The 18,969-nt window shown below is 41.6% G+C and overlaps 1 protein-coding gene and 1 pseudogene across 2 annotated transcripts in view; one reads left to right on the top strand and one right to left on the bottom strand.

Moving 5' to 3' along the window:
• The window catches only part of Tshr (thyroid stimulating hormone receptor), a 226,920-nt gene that overhangs the window by 92,029 nt on the left and 115,922 nt on the right, over positions 1-18,969 (bottom strand). For both annotated transcript variants that reach the window (XM_023702145.1, XM_004624709.2), the window contains exons 4-6: positions 8,768-8,842; positions 3,640-3,714; positions 2,348-2,425 (exon numbers count right to left, since the gene is read on the bottom strand). In XM_023702145.1, the coding sequence (XP_023557913.1) occupies positions 2,348-2,425; positions 3,640-3,714; positions 8,768-8,842 (228 nt within the window). The remainder of the gene's footprint in view (positions 1-2,347; positions 2,426-3,639; positions 3,715-8,767; positions 8,843-18,969) is intronic.
• LOC105743441 lies at positions 13,382-17,123 on the top strand (annotated as a pseudogene).

Genomic DNA, 18,969 nt, shown 5'->3' on the forward strand with positions numbered 1-18,969 from the left:
TTCCTGTTGCTGCCCTTGGGGGTGAACCTGTTGTGCCCGTCTGGCAAGATGTTCTGCTCCTGGACTAGCTGGGTGGGTTCTGTTCCCTACACTCTCTGCAGGGATTGCAGCTGCAGCTTTTCACCCCAGGCCTGTATGCCTGGCCTGAGCTGAGTCTGGAGGTGACAAGGTGAAGTAGGGAGGAGAGGCAGCTCTACCACACACTCACCGGGCCTGGGCTAGGACTGGATCTGAGTGTTCCCAGAACATGACAGAAATTCCTACTCTGTGGGTGGGGTGTTGGGGTGGTACTACGGAGTGATGGGGGAGTCTTAAGAGGGTGAAAGAGGGCATCACCCACCCTGTGCCTGGGCTGTGACCAGTAGGTCATGCTAGCATGGGGTAGCTGGAAGCTCTTCCACACACTCACTGGGCCTGGGCCATGACTGGATCTAGGGGTTCCTGGAATGTGGTAGAAATTCCTACTGGGCAGGTGGGGTAGGAGAGGTGCTGCAGAGTGGTGGGGGGCGTCACAAGGGTGTGGAAGAGGGTCTCACCCACACTGCGCCTGGGCTGGAACCAGTAGGTCCCGCCGGTGCAGGGTAGCTGGAAGCTCTCTCACACACTGGGCCTGGGCTAGGACTGACAACAGTTCTTTAAAGCTACTCTAGCATTTTGCCATAATTAGAAATTTATACAAAATACAATTTTATGTTCAAATATGGAAATAAGTAACATAATCCCAAAACCCAAAATATCCCAGAATTCTGTGAAAAGAAATATCCCCAATGGCTATATCCATGGTTACTAGAGTTGTTATGTAACATCTCAGGTACCATATTAACTAGAGCAGCATACGTGAATAAAACAGCAGTAAGTGCAAATATCCACATGGAAGCATTGACTTTTTCTTAAGTAGAGTTGTTTTACAAAGATGTGAAAATTATATATTTTTTATTTCCTCAAAATTTGTTGAGTACTGTGAATATTATTTTTTTCTTTTTGAGTTATATTTCTATCATAAATTTCATGGACAAATGACTTTGAAAAATGTGTCCAAAGGGAACAGTAATGTTCTGTAAAGAAACTGAGAGGACAGCAGTTCGCCTATGATGGGCATTAAGCAGCACAGTAGATGCCTTCCAGAGCAGCTACAACCCTGAAGTTTCTATGCACCCAAGTCTTTCCTGTGCTGTCGGAAGAAATGGTGGCTGGGAAGGAATCTCTTGTGTTTTCAAGAGAACTTTCCCTGTGAGAAGAGGGACTCAAAGTGTTCTACCCCCCAACAGCTGAGATAGTTCATGGGACCCAGATTGATTTGGAACAGCTTGGAAAATTGGCCTTAGGGAAAGATGTGTGGAGACTTGTATCAGTCTTTCTGGGGAGTTACTGAGCCACACTTGTGTCTAATAGATAACCTCAGACTGTAGTATGACCAGACATGGGGAGCTTGGTGATCCAGACAATAAACCTGCTGGTCCTAAACATGGGCAGTGGCACTGAACATAGAGAGAGGGGATCTGCAGAGGTGGCCCCAACTCTGCTTTGTAGCTGGTACAATGAAAGAATTTTCATCAGTTTGCATGATGAATTTCTCTTTCATACTTTCATTAGATCTTTTCCATTAGAGCTTTTTTGTGACTAGTCCTTATTAAAAATGTACTTTTGAAGCTCTGAAGAGCAGTTCTCAAAAAATAATGAGACATAGAACACATCGTGCCACTATGTGTTCTATTCAATGTAATAATAGTTTGTGGATAGTGAGTGAAAAATGTGGCTGCAGAGTATGCAGAGACTAAAGTGGTGCCACTGTCTAACTCAGTGGTGTTGGGAAAGTCACTTAAGTTTGCTCTACCAGCATTCTTCCTTTGTGGAATGGTGGTATTTGAATGCAGAATATTATGCCTGTAGACCACATCTGGTTTACTGCCTATTAAATTTTATTAGCTAGTTGACATGTTCATGTATGTATATGGTTGTTTTTCCTTACGGTGGCAGAGTTCAACACTTGGTGTAGAGCCCATGTATAAAACCTATTGACCCTTCACAGAAAAAATGTACCAACCACTGCCGTACGGGAAGATGCTTGTCTCATTATTTATTTATTTATTTTTTTTGGCGGAACTGGGGATTGAACTCAGATCCTTGTATTTGCCAGTCAAGCGCTTATCCTACTGAGCCATCTCCCCAGCCCCTTGTCTCATTATTTAAACTTGTTCGTGATCCACAGAGTACCAAACTAGTGGAAATATACTCATTTAGTTACATGAGACCCTTTCCATTCTAAAGAATAACTTAATATGTTTCTTATGAAAATGGCCCCAAACAAAATTCAGTCATCAGCAGGAGTAAAACCACCAATACTCACAGTGTCAAAGTTTCATTGCACAGTCCTTGAAATGCATTTACAGGGACTGAAGTCATGTAAGGATTGTCTGTAATTTCACTGCAACAGAAAGACAAAAACATTCGATGAAGAAATGCTTTCTTCCTGGCAATAGCCTCTTGTTGCATGTAGACACATTAATGCAACTCAATATAGCAAAATGGTCCTTATTGTTAAGTATTTGTTGATGCCGTCTAGCCACTGGTGGCTTGGAGGGCGGGTGAGCTGTTGAGGGCTGTCCTATGTGGACAGGAATCCAGAGATCCAGGTGAGTAGTAAGCAAGCAAGAGTTAGGAGTTTATCACTCCACATTTTGCTAAGTCTATAGTGAACACTTATGCTGTGCATTCTCTCTGCATGTCCCTTTCACCTGGCTTATTACATAAGACAATTCTTCTGTGTCACAGGAGGTCACCAACTGAAAGTCACAGGAAGTATTTGGAGCATGACTCCTGACTATTACCTGAGGCCTTCCTAAGACAAAATCACTTAGATTTCCTACTCTTGAGTTTAATTTGTCAAAAAGGAAAATAAGAACTTCCCTCTATGCATTATAAGGTGAAAAATAAGAGATCATAGTTATTACTAATTTTCTCTGTATTGAATTTTTCCTGTCAGTAGTTGATAATTTCTTTCATTTAAAATTAAAACAAGGCGGCAGGGAGATAGCTCAGTGGAATAAGTGCTTGCCTAACAAGTGCAAGGTCCTGAGTTTGATCCCTGGTACCACCAAATAAAATAAAATAAAATTAAATTAAAACAAACAGGGCCAGTGAGATAGCTTAGCAGTCTAAAGCACCTGCTTCGGCAAGCTTAGGCAAGTGGCAGGGACCATGGTTTGATCCCCAGCACCATGTGCCATGCCAGCCCCACGCCCACAGCAAGCTGAGCCAATCATACATAAACAAATACAAATGATTTCTTTCCCAGTCCTCCAACCCTTGGGATATTTCTTCTCCCTTTTAAGAACAGAGCTTCTCAAAAAAGTTTATTATAAACATTTTTCTAATTTTTCCCTCCATATTTCTTTTGAGCTTTCACAAAAACTGTTTCACTTCCCTATCTTACCTTTCCCCTAGAATTATTTCTATCAGAATCAACAATGACCCACATTATTAAATGCCACGGACATTTCCCAGTCCTATCCTGCTTCATCCCTAAGGGTTGTCACAACTGCTCATGGTTTCCTACTTGAAACCTTTGCTTTCCTTGGCCAAACCCTGTGGCTGACTCTACTTCTTGGCAGTGACAAACAAAATAGAGTGCATACTTACAGTATGAAGAATACGTCAGTGGAATAAACTTTGGTCAGGTCAGGGAATATTCTGAGTCCAGTGTTGAAAATGCCACTAAATTATGTGAAAAACGAAGAAAGAGGGTCAATTTTGGGTAAGAAAATTAACACAGAAGGGATAGAATAGTGTAATACAGCCAAAAGCGTGTGTTCTAAAGTCAACCTGGAGTCAGCTCCTAATTTCACATAATATCTGAGTGACTGTAAACAAGTTCTCACCCAGTTATCTTAGTTATTTTTCTCATTGCTGACATCAAATGTCTGTTGCTCAAAGTTAAAGATTTATTTAGCTCCTAGTTTGTAGAAGTTTCAGTCCATAATCAGCTTGCTCCAAGGCAGGGTGGTGTTCCTAGGAGAAACAGTTCATAGTGAGCAGAAGGTAGCAGAGGAACAAAGGACAAGCATAGCTCTTCTCCACCACTTGCATCTTATCCAGGCTGCTTAGGGTGGGTAGCACCTATACCCTTAATCCCAGTGTCCTTGATCCTAGCATTGCACCATGAATAGTTCCAGCATCATACAGTCTAGATACAGGCACGTCTGAAAAAGCCCCACATCTGACTGCATCTGGTTTTGCAGGGACATCTAGATGCAAACCATAACATTGCACTCATGTACATCCCTTTGTGCAAAAGGCATTTAGTTCTTCTCTAAGAGTTAACAATGTCCTCAAAGTTTTGTTATTGCCAAAAAGCCCCAAATCAAAGTGTCCTCTGAGATTTAAGACACTCTTAGCTGCTAGCCCCTGTACAAATAAAAAGAAAGTTAAATGCTTCCAACATGCAGCGGTGCAAGATAGATGTTACCATTCCAAAAGGTGCAAATGGGGATAGTAAGGAATAGGGCCAAAGAAGTCCAAAATCCACCAAGGCAAACATTAAATTCTGTAGTTCCCTGTGCAACATCCAAGGCAAGATGGTTACTCCAAAAGGCTCATGCACTGTAAAGGGGTTGTGCCCTTAGGGCTCTTCCAGTGGTTGTAGATTGCATGGCTTCTCTCCTGAGCCTACCCTGCTCTTTCCTTGAAGTTTTTCTCATATGATCCACATTCCTGGCTTCTCTAAACTTCTGAGGTCTCCACTGCACCTTTGGCTTCACACTCACAGCTTCACACAGTGTCTCGACAGAGGCATATTGCCTGGCCTCCCAGGCCTTCTTCTGAAATCTGAGTGGATACCTTTCTGACCCCACAACCCTTGCATTCTGAATGAACCTAAAACCAGCATATGTGGATGACCCCTAGGTCTGCTGCTAGTAGGACCAGTATCCAGGCTTCCTCCTCTCTTGGCTATAAGAGTTCATCCCCATGAACCAAATCCCAAGAAGAAACTTCTCCAGGCTTCCACTACTCTGGAACACGATGCTTCTGGGGCTCTCTTCTCAAAGCAGTCTTCACTTTTGCAGACTCTGAAGCAAAGGCTAGTGTCCTGCTTGTTCCCTTGTTGTCCTCAGCCCAGTTTTTTTCTGTTGTCTTCTCAAGTAATTGACTTTTTCTTACTAGTCTTTTCAGTGACCGATCTCTCCTCTGTTCCACTTTTGCAGGCCAAAACTTTATTGCAGCACCATTACTGGCCAAACTCATGTTTTAATCATTCTGTGGACTCTTTGCCCTTGATTCTTAACAAGAATTTGGCTAAAAACCCTTAACAGTAGCCATGTCATTGCCTCAGTATTAGACTGTTTTGACATTTCTTCAATATTAATTACTCCAGCTACCCTTAATCTCAGTCTCAGGTAAAGTCTCTGGACATTAGCAAATGTAGACAAACTTTCTGCCAAGCCATAACACTTATGGTCTGGGGTCCAACAACCAATGTAGTCCTTTTACCTAGCAGAAACATGCCTCAGCTTGTCTTTATTTATAACATTTTTATCAGTCTTCTGGTCTTTTGAGCTCTGACAAGACTCTCCCATCAAGTACAACCTAAGGCATTTCAGCTGAAATCTCCAAACATTTCCTAAGTGTTCCCTTCCCACAGTCAGATCCAAAGTCTTCTGAACCACATGATCAGGTACAGCCACAGTGACTCTGTTTCTCTAGTATCATTTCATCTTAGTTACCTTTCTCTCTTTTTGCTAAGACAAAATGCCTGATACCCAAAGTCAAAGGGAGGAAAGGTTTATTTAGCTCACAATTTGTAGAGGCATCATCCCATAATTATCTGGCTTGAAGGCAGGGTGACAGGACAGAGGAGAAACAGTTCATAGCGGGGAGAAGGTAGAAAAATAGTAAGGGATGACCACAGCTCTTGATGCTTTATATTAAACTCAGGCTACTTAGGGCAGGTAGCACTCACACTGTTAATCCTAGTGCCCCTTCTGCTAGTACTGCACCATGAATCATTCCCCATGTCACACATTCTGTACCCAACCATCTCTGAAAAAAGCCACATATGCTACTGCATGAGGCTCTGGGGCAGGACTCTAGGTACAAACCATACCATTGATGAAATGATTTCCCTCAGGGCACAACCATTAATCCTGCTCATCCATGTCAGCAGGATCTGCTTTGCTTGGGGAGACTGTTCTGGCCATTGTTTGAACGCAGTGATATTTCTAGAAATAGGAATTTATAATTCTTTTGTGCCTGGGGGCAGTGGATAAAAGCAGGATGGAAGAGGAAAACTTGAATGCCCAACTCCAAGTCAACCATCATCTTTTAAAGAGTTTTTGTGTGGCATTGTTTTGCTGAGAATGACCTTCCTACAGCAGTGACCAGAGAATACCACTGTAGCAGTATCATTTTAAAAAATCCAAAAAAAGAAAGTAAGTTTCCAAAGTTTGGGTCATCTGGGAAAAAATGTCAAGATTAAACAATATGAATAAAACAGTATGAACACAAAAACTCTCAAGCTCATGATGCCTTTCAGAATTAGTTGGTGTGAAATTTGCTGCACATACTAGGGTATAGCTAGTAGAAGCAAAAACTCTTCTGAGAGGCTTGCCTTGGGATGGGAAACTTCAGCCTTGACTTCTTCTGGAGAGGAAGGCGTAGGATCTGAATAGGCAGCAGGAGCCACAGGACTCAACACGAACAAATGGGATAGTGAAGGTAACAAAGAAAAGGAAGGATGTTCCATAAGATATATTTTATGTGCAGTAAATACACAAGTCCAGCTATAATACAGATTCATGTAAGAGAAGGAAAAGAAAGGGGGAAGAATGCCAGACAGTCAAGCAGGGGCCATAAAGTGTTAGAAATGACTGATTAAAGAAATTGGAACAATAACCTCTACTCTTCAAAACCTTGAAGAAGTCTTCTTTTTCTGTTTCCTCCAGATACCTCAGGATTTTGTATTTTGTTCTGTGGTGGCATTTACTTCCTCCTGTCTCCTGGAGCAGGTCTCCAGTTCCAGCGTAATGTGCTGACTTTTTGTATACGTTCTGAAAATAGGAGCCATTCACCTAATACCTTATTGATTATTGATTGATTTTAGAATTAATTATGGGACACTGCCTTGTCCCATAAAATTTCACCACCCCAGGTATACTTGACTAGCATCTACAATCAATTTTCTCTTCCCTTTTCCTGATGTGTCACATGCCTGTCTCCAACAAGGCACTGTTTTTCTTTCCCCAAATGAGCCAGGATGGTTTGTTTGTTTGTTTGTTTGTTTGTTTGTTTTTGTTTTGTTTTTTCTTTGGTACTGTGAATCAAACTCAGGACCTTGCACTTGGCAGGCAGGCACTTGCGCTGCTGAGCTATATTCCTGGCCTGGAGCCAGGTTGTTTGGTGTCCGTGTGTGTGTGTGTGTGTGTGTGTGTGTGTGTGTGTGTGTGTGTCCTGCTGCTCTATCTATTGGCATTTCTCTTTACCTTCCCCCTTCTTTTCCTTAAAGAATTCTATTTAACCTTCCACACTTGTAGCATGAAACATTTATGGATGTGCACTTTTATTTTAAAATCCAGAATGGAAATTAACTGAAAGTTAATAGTGATTGTTGGTTAGGAATTAATCCCTACAAGGTTTATTGTTATTTTCCCCTTCCTCCTCCTCCTCTTCTTCTTCCTCTTCCTTCTTCCTCCTTCCTCTTCCTCCTCCTCCTCCTCTTCTTCTTCTTCCTCTTCCTTCTTCCTCCTCCTCCTTCTTTCTCCTCCTCCCTCCTCCTCCTTCCTTTTTCTTCCTCCCTCCCTCCTCCTCCTCCTTCCTCCTTCCTTCTTCCTTCCTCCTCCTCCTTCTCCTCCTCCTTCTTCCTTCTTCTTCCTCCTTTGTTAATTTTAGTAAGCAGGAAAAAGGATGCTCCCAGCTGGTGTCTAAAGGGCTTGAGATCACAAATATATATCTACTCACCACATTTTTATTGAGTATCTACTTAGTGCTAGTCAGTAAAGATGCCCAAGAAAACAAAAAATGTTGTGGTTTCTGCTTTCCCAGAGCTATGGTTAGCTCATAAGTTATGGTCAAAACAAACCAGTCAGTGTCATCTTGGCATTTTCATTCTCCACCCTCAAGAGATTGAATTTTATCATTGGAAACATTTTTTCTGTACAACAGCCACTCTCATTTTGTTACAGTGCCTTTTCCAAATAAAAGTTGACCAGTGGGTTTCAGGATTTTGTATTTTGTTTTGTGGTGGCATTTTCTTCCTCATGTCTCTTGGAACAAGTCTCCAATTCCAGCATGATGTGCTGACTTTTTGGATAGATTCTGAAAATGGGAGGCATTCACCTAACACCTTGCTTAATGGAAGGGGGGTGGGAATAGAGTCATAGAGGTGATTTGATCCAAGCCATACATCTCTCAGATGACACTAGATCACATCATCCTAGGGAGACTCCTAGAAGACAGCAGAATAGAAATTATTAAAAAAAATTAAAAACTAAAAAGTGAGACAAGGGCCAGCCAGAGAGCTCAGTGGATTAAAGTGCCTGCCTAGGCAGACAGGGACCAGGATTCAATTCCCAGCATGCCGTGCTGGCCTCGCCCCTGAGACAGCGACTGAGACTGGGCATGGTAGTGCACACCTGTAACCCCAGAGCTTGGGAGGCTGCAAACAGGAGGACCACTACGAGTCCAGTCTGTGTAGTGAGACATGGTAGACCCTGTAGTAAATACATAAAAATAAATAAATAAATGAAAAATGAGATGAGAAGAATTTGATACTTACAGGAACTTTAGGAGGGGGAGCTCTTTCAGGGCATCAGGATCTATATAAGTTAAGCTTCTGGTATTCCGAATTTCTCTGTAAAAGTTACAGGGAATGTAGTCACCATAACCCACCTGTTTCTGTTTGTTGCCAAAGCTAAAACAACATTAGGTCAAGTTTAGCAAATGCCTGTGAGAAGAAAGTGCACTCGTGTGGCACGGCAGTGACTTGTTCTCAGGACTCTGTCCCACCAGCCTACATCCGCTCCACACAGGGTCACTCTGGCTCCAGCCCCTGCTTCTCTGATCTGGCCTGGGGCCAGAGCATGTGAATTTATAGACATGCTTTCTTGCAGTAGAGTAGTTCTAGAGGTTTTTTCCCCCTCCCTTTTACATTTAGTTAGAAAAGGAAAAACCCCTCCAATGACTTAATTAAGAACTGACATGTATTTTTAACAATAGCCAACATCCTGCCTAAAGCAATGAGCAATGAGAGGGTTTGAGTGAATTATATGGTAGATGGCAGCACTGCACGAAGCACAGATTGTGCTGTCAGTTGACATTTCAGAGGAAGGGCACTCGCGGGTTTACCTTGCAATGACAGTTAAAGATTCTTCAGCTCATATGTTATGACGATGTATGCATCTGTAACTTAGATACTTAGATTTCTATCTTTGTACAATTAGTGTTGATGAAAAAACCAACTTCTAGGAATGGGGTGTCGCTAGCAAAATTAAAAGTATCAACAGGATCATTGCCTTAACCATCTTGTGTATATAAATGTATGGTTTTGCCCCTGCCATGTTTCCTAGCTTTTCTCCTGCCTTCTTTTTCTCCTGAGAATCTCCATCAGGTTTTTGAAACTAGCAGTTAATTGGCAGGATTCTCACCCTGACTATATATGCTGATACCTGTGAACCAAGCAACTGCACTGAAGATAGCAATATATAATACTAGGGCCATGCTTGGAATTCCTGTCATTCTGGTCTTCTAAAAGCATACTGCTTCTAAAGTCATATCAATTACTGCTATATTCTCTCTCAAGTAAATATTTGTTTAAAAAAAGGTAATAAATGAAAACAAAAGACAAGAAAAATAAATAAAAAATAAAATATCAACATAGCTAAAAGAAATGAAATGCCTATGCCTATTGACAAAGCGTGTAAGAGCCCAATGAGACCTATATCATTTCTCCTTAGAGATAGCTCCTAAGTCTTGATTCCAGTCATTAATGGTATCGATTGGAAAGCTTGGAATTGGAATATGACCTTGTAATTTGGCGAACAGTTTTATTGGAGGAGAAATTACATCCCATAAGGTTCACATATTGTAGAAATACAGCTCAATAGCTTCTAGTAAATTTGTAGAATTGTGCAGCTATCATCACAGTCCAGTTTGAAAATATTTCTTTCAGTGACAAATGTAATAATATATCCATTTGCAGTTAATCCCATCCCATCCCTCAGACCTATAAAATGATGATGTTTTTTATTTCCATAAATTTGCCATATCTGGCAATTTCCTGTAGTGGGAATCATGTAATACACAGTCTTTTCTGCTTTCCTTCTTTCATTTAGCATGGTGGCTGGGAGGTTTGTGTATGTTGTTGCTGGTATCTGAAATTTGTTCCTGTTTGTTGTTGAACAGTCAGATAGACCCGAGGTGGAATACTGGCTTTACCATTCTGCTTGCATGAGGCCCTTGATCCCTTTGAGATATGGTTTCCTTATCTGTAAAACAGGGACAATAAGAAGACCTCTTCCTCAAAGGGCTCTTCTGAAGATTAAATAATATCTATGAAGGACTTGATATGTGGCCTCCTTACTGAGGAAATCCTCCTATTCATAATGCCTTTATTGGTGTTATTCTCACAAGTACAACAAAAGCTAGTGCAGACACCGACAACTTGGAGCTGAAGATAAGGAAACTTTCTTGCAAGAAAAAATAATTTAAACCCTGCTAGGTTAGGTATTGTAGCTAAGGACATTGAATATGAATCAGATGTTGGAAAAGAGAGGCTGGGATTAACTCTGAGGAAAAAAATCTCTCTGCTCCACCTCCCACCACAGATAGCTTGCTGTCCATAGTAACATAACCTTACTGGCTTGTTGCCTACATTAAAGTCACTGCACTATCTCAGAAGACTCCTGCCTGGGCAAGTAACTGTATCTCTCACTATAGGAACTTTTGAAGAATTCCTCCATATTTCAGTTGAAAGCAACTACTTACATGTCTAGGTGCTTAGAACGCTTGGCTTCAAAATTCTCATCTTGCTGGGCTCACCAATCCTGAATGAACTATTGTACTATAATTCTTACCTAAACAAGAGCCTGTAGCAAAAATCACTCTTTAAATAAGTCTCTAAATTTTGTTCTAGTTCTAACATCTTACCTTGGATACCCTACCCTGCCTTGCCTCTTCTGAACCCTGGATGGATGTGGTTCTTTCTCTGACCACAGTGAACAATAAACCCCTCGGTAGAGCTTTCCTTTTGGGGAGAAGGGTGTGAGCTGTCGTCAGAGACAAAATTCATATAAGACAGGAAGTTTGGAAATTGTCCGAGTGTGACTTGCTGCTGAAAGATTGTTTCAGGAAAGATAAGTTTTGGACAAGTGTACTTGGATGGGTGGTCCTCCAAACACATCACAATGAAAGCAAACAGTGAACGCAACTCGCCTGCTTCAGCTTAAAGGCAGTGAGTGAGAGAGAAGTGAAACACTGGTGTGAGGGACAGCTGACTCAGGCTCACAAGTGGATCCTTAGGGAATGAAGATGCGAAGAGCGCAAAACACAAAAGAAGAGGTGGGTTTCTGGGAACACATATAAAAGGAGAAAAGCAAGACGAACATGACATAACACACAGGGAGAAGAAGCTGCTTCCTGAGGAAAAAGACAACCCAGTCAACTCAACACTTGCTCACAAATGATTTTTTAAAAATCTTCCTCAAAGCAAAGCAGGAGTGGAGTGGGTGTAGGCTAATGCAGACAGATCACATAAGAAGCAAAGGCAGCTAATGTAACTTATAAGCCAGAAAGAAGGGCTAGAGGAAAGCACCAAAGAACCTCTAAATAAAGAAGTTGGAGAGCAAAGTCCAAGTGTGGCTTCCTTCCAAGCACGCGTGGGAGGGCGAATTTGAGTCATACAATGTTGAGGTAAGCAACTGGCCTAAGAACGCGGGCGGCTAGCTCTGCTTCCAGAGAGCTGGGACACAAACTGAAAGAAATACTGTGTGTGATACAGCACACCTGTCCAGAGCAAGCTTGCTGCCTAAGTGTTCATCCTGCTCATCTGCCCAGTCCTGCTTTGTGAGTCAGAAGCAAATCTCGTGAACTTCAGGGGTGTTGCCTGTCTTGTTTTTCCATATCTTTTCGTTTATTAGTGCACCTTTGCTGTCAAGATAATGATTTTCATTTTGGCAGGTTCATTATGCATGTAACATACTCTGAGCTGTTTGGGATACACTGGAGTTTCACATTTTATACATATATTTTGATTCATTATATATTTTATTATATTTTATACATATATCCATCCATCCTATTACCACCTTATCATATTTTTATTTCTGACTATTACAGTAATTTGCCTGTCAAAACTAATACAATAAGCATGAATAAAATTCTTAAAATATAGAGCAAATTATTGCTAGTGGTCATTTTCAGTTCCTGGATTTGAAGGTAGGCTATGTGCCATTTTTACTGTTTCTTTAGTTTTGTTGATAAGAAGGAAAACACATCAAACAAGGCATGTAAAAATCACAAAATTTAATATTGAAAGCAAAGCAATATATATTCCATATTTTTAAATATCTTCATACTATGCAGTGCTAGATAGGCTGTGTAAGTATGGTTTTCTAGTGAGTTGGGCTATTTCTCTGTGCTGGAGAAACATTTGAGGATCTTGGAGCTTAGCCTTCGAAGACTGAAGAGTCAAAGAGACGAGGTGTGTTTTTCACCACCTGGAATCTTTCTACCAACAAGACAATGAAAGAATTGCCTATGCAAAGCCAGGAGAGATCATCCTTATTTTGTAGACAAACAACGGAAACACATTTGGAGAGATTAAGCAGTTGATCTATCATAGGGTCAGAGGTAAAAATAGCCCTTAGCCTCAGGCTTTTTACTGCAAGTACAGCCTTTTATTTTTATTTATTTGTTCACTTTGAATGGTGTTCCAAGGAGGTCATCCACCGGACCAAAAGCTATTTGAACAATACATTCTTGTTTGATTCTCCTTCATTGGATTTCAAATAAAATGGACCTGTAAGTGTGACATGGATGACCGGAGTAAGTGCAGTCACAGATCAACAGACCAATTATTTTGTAAATATTAAGTTTATTTAATCAAATGTCTAACGTCTGCTTGTTTTCTGCTTTTGAGAAACATCTGCTAATTCTCAGTAAGAGCTTGGAGCAAAGAAATTGTGGCAGGCACTCAGTCTCCGAACCTAAGCCCTAAGCAATGTGGGAAAACAGCAGAGGGAGAGAGGAGAGTTTCAAGGCCTAGAGAAGGAAAGGGAAAGGAAGGCTTTCATTCTTCTCCCATGAGGGGCTTTCCAACTACTGCCTCATGCCATGGCCCTCTCCCTCTTGCCACATCAGTTACTCAACAGACACCAGACAGTGACATTTGACCATGACTTTCAACATTAAAGATGCCCGACCACAGAAGTTCAAGAGTGAAAAACAATCCAAGCTGGGAAACAAGGGGAGGGCAAAAATGAGGCCCATGTAACACCTCACCTGCAAAGTTAGATGGGACAACGGGCTCAGAAATGGTGTGACACGTTTCCTTACCCATTGTAAGGGGCACAACCACCACTGCTATAACAAAGACAGATGACCTGAGACTGCAATTGAAACTGGGTATGGTGGTGCATGCCTGTAATCCCAGCACTTGGGAGGCTGTAAACAGGAGAATTGCTACGAGTCTAATCCAGTAGTGAGACCCTAAACACCTTGTAGCCCCTTCCCAAAAAAAAAAAAAAAAAAAAAAAAAAGACAGATGAACAAGAAAACAGCCTAATGAAGTTATTTAACAAAAGTTTTGCATGGTGTGGGAGCCTTCAGACCCAGGGAAAGCTAGCATAAATTCAATGAAGAAGGGGCAGCCATGACTAAGTGTAATTGGAAGGACAGGCTCTAAAGTTAATAGCCTGACAGGGGAAACCCAGTAAAACCTGTCCATTCAGATTCTTAGCCTCATCTTGGAATGGAGAAATGGTACACTAGATTGTTTTTCTTTCCTCAAATAAAAGTGAAGCAAGGTTAGAATATGTCTAGGTTATATCGCTGTCACTGAGAGGGGAAATGTATTAGTTTCTACTGCCCACCTTGGATTCTGATTTTTATGCTTGCTTTGAGAGAAAAAAAAGGGATGGGAGAGAGGAGGAGAGGAGAAGTCAGAGACATTTTGATTCTGAGGCTACTTCTGAAGATTTCCAATCTCCTTTTGTTCAAATTACTCAGATTCTCCAGCAGCATCTGTCAGGGTATTTTTTTCTGAGCTCTAACAGGACAAAGGGGAACAAGAAGGCTTTAGCTGCACATGGCAAGGAGAATGATTTATAATGAGATGTCTGTAAACCAAAGAAGCTCCTTAGCCAGCATAATTGAGCTTTTGCATAATGCAGATCCCTAAGAGCATGCTGTTTTTTAAAGTAACAAAAAAAATTGAATGAGGATATTGACTATAAAATTTGCTCTCAGTGTGCCCCTGGCTTAAACTCTTGCTTCCATTTGATTTTCAGTTTTTTAACTGCCTGAATGTCTGTTATTCTTCTCTCGTTGCTGGGACAAATACCTAACACTCAAAATTAGAGAAGGAAAGGTTTATTTAGTTCACAGTTAATGGATGTTTCAGTCCCTTCTCCGCTGGCTTCAAGGTAGAGCGGCACATGGCAGAGAGCAACCGTTCGTGCGGTGGCAAAGAGCAGAGAGCAAGGGAGGGGTGGCCGCCGCTCAGGCAGCTGGCCAGCCTTTCTCCCCTCCATACAGTGTACCGCAGAGTATCTGCCCCTGGGCACTCACAGCCCAAATCCTAGGTTTGGATCAAGAATCAATCACTGGGCTGGTGAGATGGCTCAGTGGTCTAAAGCACCTACCTAGAACAAGCTAAGCAAAGCACAGGGACCGCGGTTCAATTTCTCAGCACCACATGCCAGCCAGCCCCGCCTCCTGGTGGGCTGAGCTGGCCACACACACACAAATAAAAAAATAAAAATAAAAAAATTTTATAAAAAAAAAGAATCAATCACAAACTCCAGATGCTGCCCCCTGACTGCATGAAGCTTTGGGGAGACAGCTAGACGCAAACCAGAACACTGACTTTAAGGGCCTGTATTGCGAAAAGCTGGAAGCCAGGTCGTGTTGACTAGGTCTGCCTGCTCCAGTGAGCAGAGAGAGATTAAGTGAAATGAATACTATTGGACATCTATTAAATGTAACTTTATCTTATGACCTGAGATATAAGGAAATAGTTATAATTATTTAAACTTCTTATGCATTTTCAAATCAAGTATTCATTTAAAGCTTAACGCATATTGGAGGAATCCTTAGTTTTTTAAAAGTCTATTTTTTTAAAATATTTATTTATTTTTATTTATTATATTTATTTATTGTGTGTGTGTGTGGCCAGCTCAGCCCACCAGGTGGCGGGACTGGCTGGCATGTGGTGCTGGGGGATCGAACCGAGGTCCGAGGTCCCTGTGCTTTGCCAAGCTTGTTTCAAATAGGTGCCTTAGACCACTGAGCCATCTCTCCAGCCCCTAAAAGTCTATTTCATCTGACCCTAATTATAATTCATATTGAGTGAGCTCCATGCCATGGGGCCAGGGCTGCAGGGTCGGGTGTGGAGCGGGCTGAAGCAGAGCACCTCACGCCTCCTGGTAGGCTCAGGAGCCCCGGAAGTCGACATTGACAGGGATGGCAAAGGAAAATTTGTACCATCGTGTCAGCAGAGGAAGCAGCCAATGGGAAAATGTCTCCCTGGGTACAAATAGAAATCACGGCTAGTGTGGAGCTTAAGTGTGCCGCTTTGTCATTGCTCTCAAAGCACTGCACCTACATGACTGTCACCTTAGTTGCATTCCACCTGATACTGCAAGCCTCCTAATTTGGTTTACCTGGATCTGTCATCCAATCAGTTAAGAATTTTACCAGCCAAACTAGGTAGTACAGTGTCTCTCAGGGAACTGATTTTAAATCACAGTATGTTACTGGTTTTGCCCTCTACACTGGTCAGCTCTTCCAGCTACCCATTCTAGGGCTAAAAGGCAATCCTGTGTCACTGGATGTTCTTAACTTACATCAGGACCCAGAAGGAACCCAAAAGCTATTGGCATTTCACGCTTGACAATCTTGCCGTTCATCCAGTGGCTACCTCTAAAACCATGGATTACATTAAAAGAGTGAAACCAAATTTATAATGAGCATCATTTATGATTATAAGTTACAACATGTTATGTGAAAAATATGATACCTGGCAGCCAAATGGCTATTGCCAGTCCTGGGCATTCAACTGGGAGCACAGGAAAAAGGAAGTGATGGAAGAAACTGTCCACTGTAGCATGGATACCATTAGTCTTCAGCAAGAAGAAGCAGCAGTACTTTACTTTCTTTCTGCCAGCACTGAAGGGTGTGGATATAGACTTTTCTCTCCAAAGTTATGTGTTCAAATCATGCCTGAGCAGGAGAAAAAGTAGGGAGATGGTTGTGCAATACTCTTCAAAACAGAAAAATTTGTGTGAATTTGACCAAGTGGCAATGATTAATTCAGATGGATCTGAAGCTATGCTGAACAGAGTGATAGAGACCCAGAGAATGTGAATGTTTGTCTCCAGAGGTTAAAAATATTCTGGAAAAAGCCTCAAGTAGGCCTGGCAGCCCAACTGCAGCTCCTAATTAGGGTGTTATATGGAAGTCTTTATTCATTGCCAGATTCAGGGGTTTTAGAATAAATCAGTAATGGAGGAGTAGCTGTCAGCCATGAAGACCTCAAGGAACTAAGGTTCACTGACTATGTTATGAACGTGAATGCAACAGGAAGAATGGAAGCCCCAAAAGGACAATCACACATGGCTTCCAATTGAAAAGCATCCATGAAAATAACTTGATGCCTTTCACCAATTACCTCTGATGCCAAATGTGTGTTTGATCACATTTTCTGTTCCAAGACTCATGAACATGGTTGGTATCTGGGGGCCTTTGGATCTTCAACAGCTGGTTGAGAACAACATCTTTGGGTGTCCACACGTCACTTCCTTCACACCACTTCTCACTGTTAACACTACTTGAGCTCCACGCTCTAATCCTGCCTCTTTGTCAATGGTGATCACCCGCCTACTCTGAGGCCATGGAGTACTGCCCTACAGAGATAGGCACCTCTTGCTAGGGCCCCCTGCAGTTGTAGTCAAAGTATGCAGGATTGAAGGATGGCCATCCTTGTCCTTGAGTGGTGGTCTGCAGGGCCTCATTACGTAGATCAGATGATTCTCCTGTTTTCAGCCTCCCAAGTGCTGGGATTACAGGTGCGCACCACCATGTCCAGTCTCAATTGCTGTTTCATCACGCCCTGGGGGCGGGGCCAGCACAGCACACCAGGGATTGAACTCCTGGTCCCTGCACTCTGCCTAAGCAGGTGCTTTAGTCCACTGAGCTATTTGGCTGGCCCAACTTTGTACATTTTTGTGATGCTGATCTTTAGCACTAGGACTGGAAACAGAATAGTACTGTCTTTCCAAAATTGTATTTAACATATAATTAAATTAGACTTTCTTTTGTAACTATTTTCAGTATTCATTGATAAATCACCAACGTGAAGCCCGAGAACATTATATTTGCTTCCTCAAACACATCTTAAATGTGCCAATTGTTGTATAAAAGGATTTTTTTAAATATGGTAACTATAAGATTTTAAATTGAATAATGGCATTCCTTGCTGGGGAAACTTTCTTGAATTTCTGTTTTCCTTTATGGTAAACTGACTTTTGGCTTCTGAGTCATTTGCACATTAACAAAGCACTTCAGGGGCTGGGGAGATGGCTCAGTAGAATAAGCACTTGCCTGGCAAGCACGAGGGTCTGAGTTCAATCTCAGGTTCCACCAAAAAAAAAAAAAAAAAAAAAAGCACTTCAGTTTTCTTGATATGTAAATAAACTACAATATGGCCTCTAGCTACAAGGATGCTGGAGAATTCAAAGATGATTGCACAACACGCCTTCAGAACCAAGCACTTAATAGCATATGATGGTTTGGTGACAATACACTGGCTTTTTATGTGTGTGATACCAGGGATCAAACTCAGGACCTTGTGCTTGCCAGGTAGGCACTTATGCCACTGAGCTATCTCTCTAGCAATACACTGGCTTTGAGGAATTGCTCTTTTTTGAATTCCTGTTTACTTACAACCTTTTTAGAAGTATTAACTCTAACCATGTCTTTTCCAATTCAGTTTTAGGGAAATAGTAATTTACCTTGATACATCTTGACAACAGAATTTGGCATGTTTAAAATACCTAGAAAGTTAGTGTCTCATGTTTTGCTTTTTCTTGTCTACGCTTTTCTGTCTGGTTGTACTGGAGAAAGAGATACTACATGATCTATGTCATTTTTGTCATTATAGTTAAATGTTTAACAAATTGCTGAAGAAGAAGCCTGCTCAAAACTTGCCCAACTAAGGGGAAGGCCATACAAACATTTCATGGGTTTTGTTGTTTTAGGTAACAATGGAAATGATGTGAAGGAATGAAAGGATGGTTTGGGGCAGTAGATGAAAACCTTGGATCATTTTTCCAAATTCTAGCTGCTAAAGTCATGTGCTAAAATCATGCCTGAGCAGGAGAGAAAGCAGGCGGATGGTTGTGCAGTATTCTTCAAAACAGAAAAAATGTGCATGAATTTGACCAAGTGGTAATGGCTAATGCAGATGGCTCAGAAGCTTTTTCTCTCGTATGCTTTTACGCTTTGCTTCTATTGTCTGTTAAGGTTGAACTGAGGAGCTACTGGTTGTTTAGTGAACTCTTGTATTATTCCTAATGTTTTTTCTATCACTATTTTCTATTCTATAAAATAATAAAAAGGGAGCTACAGCTTTATTCCCAACTATTTATGTCTTAAGATATATTGGAATTGTTTGGCTCCTCCTCTCCTCTCCTCTCTTCTCCTCTCCTCTTCTCTTCTCTCCTCTCCTCTCCCTCCTCTCCCTCCTCTCCCCTCCCTCCTCTC

The sequence above is a fragment of the Octodon degus genome, unplaced genomic scaffold (genome assembly GCF_000260255.1).
Source record: "Octodon degus isolate 3935 unplaced genomic scaffold, OctDeg1.0 scaffold00007, whole genome shotgun sequence".
NCBI classification, from domain to species: domain Eukaryota; kingdom Metazoa; phylum Chordata; class Mammalia; order Rodentia; family Octodontidae; genus Octodon; species Octodon degus.